At 38.1% G+C, this 13,005-nt stretch overlaps 1 protein-coding gene across 2 annotated transcripts in view; it reads left to right on the top strand.

Moving 5' to 3' along the window:
• The window catches only part of NALCN (sodium leak channel, non-selective), a 214,728-nt gene that overhangs the window by 95,780 nt on the left and 105,943 nt on the right, over positions 1-13,005 (top strand). For both annotated transcript variants that reach the window (XM_041478293.1, XM_041478292.1), the window contains one exon: positions 10,902-11,033. In XM_041478293.1, the coding sequence (XP_041334227.1) occupies positions 10,902-11,033 (132 nt within the window). The remainder of the gene's footprint in view (positions 1-10,901; positions 11,034-13,005) is intronic.

The following is a 13,005-nucleotide window of genomic DNA, read 5'->3' as shown; positions in this document are numbered from 1 at the left end:
TCCATAATGTGAGCAGGTGGGAATGTGTCTATACCTCTTTCTGTACCTAAGGTTCACAGACTGGCTAAGGTTGGAAGGCACCACAAAGGGACTTCTGGTCCAACCTCCTTGCTTAAGCAGTATCACACTAAAGCACATTGCACAGGATTGCATCCAGAGGGTTCTTGAATATCTCCAGTGAGGGAGACTCCACAACCTCTCTGACCAGCCTGTTTCAGTTAACACAGGTTAAATGCATTAAGGTTAACACATAAAATGCATCAAGGTTAAATGCCTTTTAATACATATAAAATGCACTAAAGTTGAAATGCATTTGAAGCTAGTTCAGTTTTCTTTTATTGTCAGAGGAAAAGAACTTTTGCACTTTCTCTTTGCAAATACTCTGGGACTAGGGAGCGCATTAATCCCCATAGGACAGGGGTGTGATTAATCACACCTTAGTAGAGAGGGAATGTCCACCCAACAGCTTTGATGAAGTCACTAGATATAAAACAAAAATTAATTTGGCCTATTTCATTGCACATTTTAGTCATTAATTATTTTGACTCATTTTCTGAATTGATCTGTATTGCTATATTTAGGAAAAAGAATAAAACTTCATATTATTTGGGTTCTGTTTTGTATTTCATACTATGTAGCTTTAGAGAAAATTACTGCTGAGGTGATAATATACTTATTAACCATTCTAAAAATCTGACAGGTAGGTAACAATTTTTATGCATTGTTGTTATTGTGAACAATTTAAGTAGTATTTTTAGATTTCTTTTATGTTGCAGCAGCTGCTCTCAATTTCTCTAAGTCAGATTGCAGTTGCTGAAAGGCTGCTTACTTCCTCTCTCTCTTCTTGCAAAGAAAATGACATACTGTGTTAGCTGATTTATAAATTGGTGGGGAGGAGGGTCGTTTAGTTTCAAAGAAGCCATTATTTCATGTATTTTTAGGGCAGAAGAGTCACCATTTTCTTTTTGACTGTTCTGTTAGAAGTTGGTGGGAGGAGAAAAGTGGCTGCTGTTAGTAAGAGGCGTACAGAAATGTATCTACGCTACTGCTTTATTCTGTTGTTGCAGGATGTGAATTAACAGGATGCAGCTAGTCTGAAAGAGGCATATGCAACACATCCTTTAGCCCTATAGCAGAAATAGAAATTTGGCTTTCAAATCTAGGATGTTAGGGGGAAAAAACTTATCTAATTTCTGACAGAAACTTTAGCCTTAAAGGCCTGGTTACTCAAAAAACTCTATGATAAGAGTTTTTCATTTCTCTTCATTAGGCTATCATTTATTTTTGTTTACTTCCTAAGTGTATATTTTCTCATTCTTGCTGTGTTATTGGCTTTACTTTGTTCCTTTGATCAGAATTCAATTTGCCTTTTTTTAAAGAAGCTTTTAATTTTCAAATCAAAATTAGCTATGCTAAAAGGCAGGGGAGTCTTTGTAAATATGACAAATTAATGACTCATCTGAATTTTCAAATAGTACAGACACATTTAGATTATTGGAAGATCTTAACTGCTTCTGATTCTTTATGATTTTAGCTATACCATGCCATCTGAATATTACATTTGTTGCCTTATTGCGGTAGCCCAGAATCTTATGCTTACTGATTGGGGAACATATTTGCAGATCCTGAAATGTTACCATTATTCAGTAGTCATCCCATTTCCAGCTTGTTTTGAGACTGCATGGTAGGAGACCCTGTGAAAACACAGATACAGTGGCTATCTTGAGTTTTCTATCCTAGTCAGATGCAGTAGAAGGTGGAAAGAGAAGCACAGTGAAGTGAAACTTGTAGAATATTTTATTAGCCAGGGCAGTTTGCTGTCTATAGTGCCCTTTCTGCTAGGCTAGTATCACCTCTGCTGCAGCCAGAAAATATTTATAGAAAAGTTTCCAAATGCATATTCTAAAACTTGCTAGAGCTATGATATTTGTGTTTTGGGGACCATTTTTCTCCCTTGACTATCACCATACCACCTAAATTATCTCCTGCAGCTGATAACAAAGATTCTCTGTGCTAAGGTGATCTGAAAGTAACACAGGGTTTCTAAGCAGATTTTTCATTGCACTGTGGATCTTAAAGGGTCTTTACATTCATCTCTACTGCATCACTACCCTAAGACCCTCTTCTCTACCATCATAAAAGTGTTAAAGCAAGTCTCTGTAGACAAAATTGCTGAAGAATAACCCTGCTCTCATTGCACTGGGACAATTGGTCTGTACTGTAAAGCTAAGACTGCCCCCTTGACATCCCCAAACATCTGAGTTGTGGCTTCTGACGCACTTCCTTTGCAGTATCGAAAAGCCACCTCTTCCAGCATCTTTAAAACTCATCCTTCACCTTGTTTACTCAATGAGGTTGCATTATTTGAATTCATCCTAGCATTGAAATTCCTCTCAAATAAGGTAGATGGTTTCTTACAATCTTTCCTAACATCCCACACTGATATATAACTGCATCAATATGAGGTTTTAAAAAGCTTGTTCCTGTAAAATTTCTGGTTAATGCTTAATAATTTTCAGAAATGTTCAGATTGCAGAGCATGGGAATAATTGCTAAATTTTCCTCACAAGCATATCTCTGTCAGGCAGTTATAAAGTAAGTTGAAAGCAAAATGGTTTATAGAAAATTAGTTACATGGCTTGTAAAATGCTCTACAATGTACTGAAAACAAAAGGGAAAAATTTCTGCAATTTCACAATTTTGTGCTTGCTCAGATGGCCATTAACCAACAAGATGAAAATCAAATTTATCCTATTCATGCTATGAATTATGTGTGATTAGCAGTGTATAGAATGTGATTTTCTAAAGCTTCTTTCATATCCAAGGTATCTTCAAGCACTTTGCAAAAAAAAAAAAAAAAAAAAAAAAAAACCACTAAATAAACACCATAAGTATACTAAACATGTATAGAATAAAAAAGCTTGCCCTTTTCTTTAGGCCAGGATTGAATCTTTGCTTAGTGACTCTTAGAAATCTTGTGTCATAGAATCCTAAAGTCAAGGGGATTTTGCTATTTCTAGTCTTGTATGTTATAATAGTTTCTGAGGCATTTGATGTGTCCTGATTTCAACACTTAATCAAGAATGACTGGTAATCATGTTCCTTTCTTAGTGGTATAAATTCTATGCATACACCTTAAATTGGCCCTGCTTTATAAAACTCATAATCCCTTTATAGGTATTTAGGAATCATGGGCTGACCTCTGAAACATCTAGAAAGAATGAGAATTGATGTTGCCATCTTACTGCAAATCTTCCATACCTTCTCAGTGATTTCTCATGGGCAGGTCCTCATAGCACAGCCACCAAATCCCAGGCCTCTTCTCAACCAGCTAACCCACTCTTGTATAGCACTCATCCTTATTGGACACAGCTGTGGCCTGTTAAGGGCAGGCCTGTTCCTAATCTTTGGTAACTGGTACATCTGCAACTCCTCAGGGGTGAGATTGCCTTCTGCACTATCTCTATTATCTTATATTCTATCCCCCCACAAACTGACTTGCAATACTTTCATTTTATTGTTATTTGACTTAGTGCTTTCCGAGCTGCTATAATGAACTTGAGTCATGCTTTATTAGCTCTTCTGAACAAGTTTACTCTGTTTTGTGGTGCCCACATAACTCCAGCTAGTTGGGCTTTATGAAGTGAATGGGTACCATAAGATTTGCAATTCTGTTCCAGAATGCATCTCCACACATTGTGGTGATTCTGTGCATGGAAATAAGCTGGAACTTGCATTTGTTTTTGTGTCACTGCAGTGGTGGGATCTAGGCTCCAACAGGCCCATAAGTAAAACAGGCTGGATTAGCACAAATGTAAGCTTTTCAGCTGCTGTTCAGTAATATCACCCAACTCTTTTGTGTACATCTAAACAACTTCAACAAATCACGGTCTATTCAAACTACCAGAAAGTATGGTCTTCCAGTAGGTGTGTATAGACAGCAGTACAAATAACATACAGCATTATTATAATGACAGGTGTAAACTTAACCAGAATGATCATGTAGCCAGTATAAGGTCTTTACATAGGTATAGCTGGAAGCTTGCCTTGAATCTTGTAGCAGGCTCTAGCTTCCTTGTGCAAATAGCAAAAGCCAAAGACAAAAAGGGAGTAAGAAGCTTGAGCTTCTTACACAGAGGAGCAGATACTATTGGTTTATGAAGTATTGAGAAATATAAAGAAATACAAATACAATTGTGTTTTTACCATTGATGAGTGCACAATTCAAGAGTATCAAAATCTGAAATCTGCTTACCAGTATAGTGATTATCAAAGCCTTTTAGTTAGATGATGTTTACACTGTTCATTAATTGGTTTGGTACTTTCAAGAGCTACCCTGCCAGTTTGACAATTATGCACTCTAAGCTTTTCAAACACTAAATAGACAAAATAAACAAAGCTTTTCTACATATCAGATTCTCACCATGTCTTGCTCAGTACTAATAAGTTTGATGGCCTTGTAGGTAATTTATTCTTCAAGACTATTTGTCGGGGTTTTTTGTTTTCTTAGATGACCACCAAGACTGTTAGTATTATCAGATGAAGTCTAAATTTCTGTAGGTCTAAACTGAAACCATTCAGCCCTTTGAAGACACTTCTTTCAAGGTTTCACATGATAATATTAAACATTATCAGCTGAGTTGGTTTTGAGTTAGTAATATCAGGGTAATATGGCCCATGGGTTCTTTCATTATTAAGTCTGTCAGACCCTACAAGTTTGCAACATTTACCATCTTGCTTAGTAAGTAAGATCTATTATGGACTTGAAACAAAAATCCTATATGAAGGATGATGATACAAAGAGTGACCTGATGTATGTATCAAGCCCCTAAAAGGAATTTAGTATTAGGAAAAGGTAGTTTTATATTCAATAATTCCTGTTTACTTGGTGACTACATTTCACATGGACCACTGCTTTCCTGAGCCGGCATCTGTGGCTCTGGCTGTACAAAGTGGCAGCTGCTGTGGGTGTTCTCCAGGGCAGTGAGCTGGCAAAGGCAAATTTATATCACTCATCCTTCCTCTGCCATGCAGGAACGTGGGAGGAGTATTAAAGCAATGTACCCTATTCTGATACTACTGGAGTGACAAAAGACTGCTTTAGGCCATGCATTGTAGTGCTCTGTAAGACTGAGTGAGCCAGGTAGACTTTACCTGTCAGCAATTGCAGTGTCATTACTTGATTTTTTTGGGTGAATCCAGGATATTTAATACAGTTTTTCATTCAGAGTTCCTCAGCTGCACCAAGCATGTCCATAGTGTTAAATAAATGAGTAGTATTTTAGAAGTCTTTTTAGCATTCATGAAATTCTCATCTGAGGACAAAACAAATCCGTGGCTCCTTTGTGTATTTCCAATGAAAGAATTTGGATGATTAACAGTTTGTCATGTACTGGTTTTTGTGGGCACTGCATCTCTAACACACTGTGCCGTACAGGTTCTTTGGTGTCCTGGACACTGAGAATTAGCATCCTGCATGAAGTCAGATGCCAGCTTTATAGGTAATTCATAGTAAATGTAAGAAATTCATCACTGTTGTAGTTGATTAATGGCAGCAGCAGGACATTTTGCTTGAGACTTCTTCTACACAGCTAATCTTAAATCCAATTTATTATTAGATACAATTTACCATGTATCTAACAGCAACAGCAGAACATTTCTTTCATCTCATTCCTACACAGCTTAAGAAACACACATCCAAGGGCTAAAAAAAGGTCAGTAAATTAAACAAGAACAAAAATTGGCATTCTGTCTCCTCTTTCAAGTTTGCATGGAGAATTTTACATGCTTATGTGCTCTGGAAAGGGCTGTAATCCTAATGATACACTGCTGATCCGATGATCCAGAATGACTTTCAAGGCTTGGGCAAGAGCTGTGGACTAAATTCAGCTTTCATTTAGGCCTCATTCCAAGTACAGAAATACGTAAAGAGACGGTGGATTCTCATGGTTGAACATAGCAGCAGAGGTGTGTCTGAAGTGTTTTAAGGGTGCAAATACAAATTAAAATTCTGTGATGCAGAAAGAACAAGCTAAGGCAGATTAGAGTAGGGGGAAAGCTGGGCACGGTAGGTGTGTGGGTTAGTGCACTGTGATTGATCTCCTAAAGATATAGCAATCTGTGTGAGAGGCCAACGGGAAAGCCGCTTATCGTGCACAGCATTCGTGACAAGTGAGCAGCTAGATTCTGACATGACGTAGGAAAAAATCAAGAAACACAGATAGCAATCTAACCCTTATGAACTGGCCAGTCCTGGGATTTAAAAATAATGATTTTAGGTTTTTTTTATCTCCTCAGCATAGCATTTTTGCTGTGCATGTGGTGGAGGTATTTTTTCAGATACCTCCACCTTGCTGCCCTTGTATGCTCTCTGTCTCTCTGCCAGCACCTAGGTGCTTTTATTGTTCCTCACCACAGCTATCTCTTAATTTGTTGCCTCAGCCAGCTGTTCCTGCCTTTACATTGCCTGTGCCTGGCTTGAGTCCTGTCTGAGCCTCCTTCCTTATTATCTTAACACTGAATCATGTTATGTCAGTGTAATACTTTCTATTAGCTAAATAGTTTCCTTTCGGTTTAATTGGGAAGGCGACCTTGACAATAATCTTTACTGAACCTTACTGAAAAATAAAAGGTGCTGCAGAGAGTCCAGAGAAAGGCAAGGACCCTGGTGAATGGGCTGGAGCACAAGTCTTATGAGGAGTGGCTGAGGGAGCTGGGGATGTTTAGCCTGGACAACAGGAGGCTCAGGGAGGACCTTATTCCTCTCTATAACTATATGTAAGGAGATTTTAGTAAGGTGGGGGTCAGTCTCTTCTCCATGTTATAAGTGACAGGATGAAAGGAAGTTTACATTAGCTATTAGAAGAAATTTCTTAATGGAAAGGGCTGTCAAACATTGGAATAGACTGCTCAGGGAAGTGGTGGAGTCACCATCCCTGGAATTTTTAAAAAAACATGGGGCTGTGTCACCTGAGGACATGGTTTAATGGTAAACATGGTGGTGGTGCTACGTTAGACTTGATGGTCTTAAAATTCCTTTCCAACTTTAAGCATTCTGTGATTCTATGAACCAAAATTTGATTAGGATATTACTTCTGCTATTGCTATTTATTTTCCAGGATTAAATATGCCACTGCAAAACCTTTTTATGACTGTCTGTTCTGATTCTGTCCAGGACAAGATTAGTCTTTGCAGTGGCCAGAATAGGACATGGCTACTACCTGGAGGTTATCCTATACCACCTCATGTCATTGCTGGGGTCCGGGGGAAAGGAGTCTCTTGCAACAAGAAGGAGTCTTTCATTCTGGAGGGAGTGGCAGAGGGAGTGCTTGGATAATGCTGGTTGTGAGCATTCTGCCTGTGGTGCACTCACCTTTCTCTTGTATGCTTGTTATTAATGTTGTTGCGGTAACTTCATTTCCTTATCTCTGCCATTTCCAGTAAATTGTCCTTAGCCCATGGTCTTTACCTTTTGTGCCGTCAATTCTTCTCTCCAGCCACCAGCAGGGGAGGGGGATGGGGGGAGTGAACAAGTGACAGTGTGGTTTGGAGCATATCAGTGGCAGAACTAAATTGAGGAGTAGCATTCCTAAATCACCACAGTGTCCGAAGGTACAGACTAGATGACAAAATGTGCCTATATGTACATGTATATCAATGCAGTTTATGCATTTTTATTTTTCCTGTGTTACCATTTTGCTTCCCTGTGAAAGTAGATAAAAGTGGCTTTTGCAACCTCACTTACTAGTTTCTTTTAGCAAGTACTTTCACAATTGAGACAGACTACTTCATTATTATGATGGAAATTTTGACACCATTAAAAATACAGTGTAAAATATGCAGAGAGACTAACTATCTGGTTAGAATTTGTGTGAAATACAAATGTAAAGGATAGAATGACACCTGTTTTGAATCATACCACTGAAAAAAATGCATGATTGATGCCAGCAGCCCTACCTCTAATTATTGTATTCTTATAGCTTGCTTTGTGGATTAGAAATAAAAGAAAGACCTTATTTAGCCACTGTTTTGGTGACTTACCTGTGCTTTAGGTATTATTAACCCCTGCTTGTTCTGTAAATTTCTAAATGTAAGGCTTCTCTCCTGAACCTCCCTTTCTAGAATATAATATACAACCATTTTGTGTCACTAGGGTCAAAAGGATGCCAGATTGCAAAAGAAAGGTTTGAGCTGTCTTCTGTCTGCAATGCTATCTGTAATTCACACCAAAAATCCAGATATTAAGAGACAAGAGGCAATTCTATCAGCTTGTATTCTTGTAAATATGTGCTTAGTCTCCATTCAGCTTCAATTTAAACAAGCTATCTTAAACTCCAGTGGAATTCAAGAGGCGATGAATTCTTCAGTAGGCAGGTACAAGGCTTTGCTAAAAGCTGAGCAAGTACTAGTCTTTGCAGCCTCCCATACATCTTATGTTATGTTCTAGTTTCTTCAAGAAAGAAACAAACAACAATCCTATATAAAGAGTAGCTTGGTTAAGACTGAGCTTCAGGCAGGGTTCCACATGAAATATTAATGCTGACAATTCTCCATGAATATAACAATCTCAGCTCATTAAAGACTGAGACAGTATTCTACAACTATATATATGAATTTTCTAACGTGTTAATACATCCTACGAATGGAAAAATATGTGTTTCTTAAATTTTGCCTACTTCTGAAGTAGACGATCTTTGAGATTCCTTTCAACTTAAACTGTTCCATGATTCTATGAGTTTCACAAGCCTCAGTTCTCCTGGGGCAGTGTAACTACTCTGTTAGAAGGACAATACAGCAGAAAACAGTCCAGGTTTCTGCATTGAAGGGGTGGTAACTTCCTAAAACGTGTATTGATGAGATCAGGTGTTCTAAAGGCTCCTCATAGTAGGCAGGAAGGAGGAACTGGTCAGGTTGTGAGATTCAGGAGCAGTCTTTTTTGCAATGACCATGAGAATGTGGAGTTCAGGAACCTTCAAAGAAGGAGCAAAGCCAAAAGATAGGACCACAACCCTGGTGTTCAGACTTTTTCATGTTCAGGTGTCAGCTTGGAAGAATTCCATAGTACGCAGTCATAGAGATTAGAGGTTCCAGAAGAACTGGTTGATTTTCAAGGATCTTCCTCCTTCAAGTTAAAAAATGGTCTCCTTCCAAGTGCAGGAAATCAAACAAACATGACAGGAGGTCCACATAATTGAACCTGTAGCTCTGGACAAAACTCAGAATTGAAAAGGAAGCATACAAGAGATGGAATCAGGGCTAAGTGGCCCAAAAGGAGTACAAATACCCTGTCTGAGAGTGGAGTTATAGGATTGAATCTTCCGTGACTTAGAAGGCAACAAGAAGGGCTTGTGCAAATAAGAGAAGCAAAAGGAAAACTAGAAAAACGTGAGCCTGCTGTTGAAAGGATTAGGAGACCTTTCAAGGCAAGGCAGTGGCATAGAAATGTTTGAGGCCTTTTTCACCCATCTTGATAGGTAAGATTGACCTTCAGAAATCTCAAGCCCCTGAGTTTTGAGAGAAAGTCTGGAGCCATGATGAAGAGCTGAACAAAACAAAAGACTCTTCCACTGTGAAGGTGGTCAAACAGTGGAACAGATTGCGCAGATGGGTTGCAGAACCTTCATCCTGCAAGATACTCAAACTCTGACTGAACAAAGTTCTGTAATATCTGCTCTAGCTAACTCTGCTTAAGCAGGCAGCACCAGACTAGATCATCTCAAGAAGTCCCTTCCAACATAAAAAATTATGTGATTATGTGTACATAAACCAGTACGTTTTAAGGGAAAAGATGAAAGGACACAGAGTTCTTCTAAATCTTTAGTTCTCTTTTTCCTGCAATGTTGTTAGGCACTTCTACATATAAACTCAGGTAGAAATAAAAATGGCCTTTTCCACTGTAAGTGCAACTTACACACAAGCACAAGGAACCATAATGGTGCATAATTTACTCATATTAAAGACCTGAACTATATTACTTGTGGGAATGTTTAAAACAATATCAATATTAGTGACCATTCATTCAAAGATTTTTTAATGTAAAATAACAGTATGTTCTGTTGTGAACAGAACAGTATGTTTAATAACAGTATGTTCTGTGTTTGACTCTAGCTTCTACTGTGGCTGACCCAGTGAGGGAAGTGGTTAAGCTTTTAGGGTAAATCATAAGTCCATGGTCATTGTGATGGGTGCTTAGAAATTACTGCTTTGAACTTCTGCATACATCTTATGTATCTTATCAGTAATGTTTTGGCATCTCACAGGTGTAACCTCCTAGATACTCCTCTGTGCCTCTCTTTCTCTCCTCTCCTGTGTGGCTGCAGCAGCAGTGACATAAAGCATTAAGTACACAGATATGTGAATTATCTGTGAGTACTTCATAGCTCATAGGCCCAGATGTGAATATCTACTATATGTAGATGTGTTTTATTCATTTAGGCAATAGTTTGACAACAGGTGAATCCCCTAAAACATGTTTCTTGAGGAAAAGCAGTGCACAAGGTAGAATTGATATTACTTTTCCCTGAGTGATAAGTCATCGAGATTTGCATGAATAAATCATGATGAAGGAGTATTAAACAAGGCCAAATGACTAGATAGATGTTCTCTTTACGCTTTAGAACATACTAAAGTAATGAACATCATATTAAATTATAAACCTTCAATAAGAAGTAAATTGGCAAATAAAAACTAAAAAGTACCAAAAAATCTCAAAACCTGCACATGTAAACCAGTTGAAGCAATATAGTAAAACATATTTTAAAGCATAATACATGAAAATCATATAAAGAAGCTTTAGAAATAACATATTATTATAGCCGATTATGTTTTGACAGTGTAATAGAACTTTAAAATGCACATGGTTTGACTCATTTTGATGATAAAATTTACTTTTTCTTTTGTAGAAAATGATGAGGTCATCTGTGTTTCATATGTTCATACTAAGCATGGTTGCTGTCGATGTGATTGTTGCTGCTAGCAACTACTATAAAGGAGAAAATTTCAAGAGACAATATGATGAATTTTACCTTGCTGAGGTGAGTATGGTAAAACGACTATCTGGGTAATTTTCAAGATAAGCTAAAATAAAAAATGTGATTGTCAAGAACATTTTAGTGTGTAATTTTTTATTCCCTCAAGCATTCCAAGAATACTTTGCTCGCTTTCCTCTGTCTGACAATGGCTGACAGCCCTATCTTACAACCTTTTGAAAGGCAATTTCCTCAAACAAAATGTTAGTGGTAGTGAGCTGAGGCTTAAGTGTAACATCTGCAGGCAATGCATGGCTGCTGAGTTGCTATTTTTTTCTAGCAGGAGTGTAACATTCAGAAGAATTTAACTTTAAAAAGATGACAAAGCATTGTGTGTAAAAAATATAATACAGAACTTTTTCCTAAATAATCTTTATTTGATATATATACTTAGCTGCCAGAAGGCCCTTAAGGATAACCAAAATAGTGTTACAAATAGTCTGGCTTCAGTAATTGCAAAAGCACACCACAAAAAAACCCATGCAAAATGCAGTCATGAATTTTGCAAAGGAGGAGTCTGTGCTCCTGAGCTGGTTAGGTGGAAGTACAAGTGGCATTCTGACAGGGAGCCTGCTTGAGACATCAGCTGGTCAAGGATCTTACTGTAGAGCATGCACTAGAGATCCTAGAACCTTGCCTGGATTGGGCATATTTCTCCTTTACACTTACTGCACTTTCCCTGGCTTCAATAGTTACACAGTCCTTTGGAGCCAGAGGGGTCATTCTTAGAGTGAATGATAGCAGAATATTCCTGGTTGTTTCTCTGGGTTTGGTTGCTCTGTGGTTTTCTATGTCTAAATATGTTTGGTATTCAGACTTACATGCCCAACTTAAAGTCCTTTAGTCCATACCAATACAATGCTTTATGAATCTCTTTTTTAAAGGAAGATTGAATTGATACATATTTTTTTATCTTAGTTTTAGAATTTGTATCTGATCTCTTAAAATTATATGAAGCTGAGAGTTCACCAGTTCTGGGACAGAAATGAGAGCAAAAAAAAAAACCTGTTAGAAACAGAATCAGTATCCAAACCTTTAAAAAAGAGCAAATTACAAAGACAGCAGTGCTGCATCATTCTTCATTGTCTCTCACGATGCTGAGGATTGCTGTATTTTTTATGAATATTGAGTCAATGTTGGCGTGGACAACAATTACAAGAATGATTGTGAAATGTATTGTCTTTATTTTATCTCAAAGACTATTTGAAAAACAACATGAACATGAAAATTATTATCCTGAAAATAAGACATTAGAATAAAACCAGCAAATGCTGGGTTGTTATAAAATGCTCCACAGATCTTAGAGTAGAATTAAGGACAGGGAAACTCATTTTAATCTCCATCATGGTTTAACCCGAGCCAGCAGCTCAGCCCCATGCATCCTCTTGTTCACTCTGCCTCAGTGGGATGGGACAGAGAATGGTCATAGTAAAACCGAGACAACTCATGGGTTGAGATAAAAAACAGTTTAATAGATAAAGCAAAAGTCATACACACAAACAAAGCAAAACAAGGGATTCATTCACCACTTCCCATGGGCAGGGAAACCATCTCCAGGAAATTCAGACTCCATCCGCCATAACAGTAACTTGAGAAGACAAACAGCATCACTTTAAATATGCCACTCCTTCCTTCTGCTTCCTCTAGCCTTATGTGCTGGGCACAATGCCAGGATAGACATAGGATATCCTTGTGTTCATTTGGGATCATCGCTCCTGGCTGTTTCCCCTCCCCACTCCTTGTGCACCCCCAGCCTGATCACTGGTGGGGTTAGAGGCAGAAAAAGCCTTGACTTCATGTGAGCACTGCTCAGCAACAGCTGAAACATCCCTGTGTTACCAACACTGTGTTGGGCACAAATCCAAAATAGCACCATACAAACTATGATGGGGAAAATTAACTCTGACACAGGCAAATCCAGTACAATATCCTTGGCTGGAAACAAATAATTAAGTCAGCATTAAAGCCTGAGGCCATG

Source organism: Pyrgilauda ruficollis, unplaced genomic scaffold, assembly GCF_017590135.1.
Source record: "Pyrgilauda ruficollis isolate IOZ18807 unplaced genomic scaffold, ASM1759013v1 scaffold44, whole genome shotgun sequence".
Taxonomy (NCBI): Eukaryota; Metazoa; Chordata; class Aves; order Passeriformes; family Passeridae; genus Pyrgilauda; species Pyrgilauda ruficollis.
Note: the sequence above shows the minus strand (reverse complement) of the source record. Positions and strands in the feature narration are given on the sequence as shown.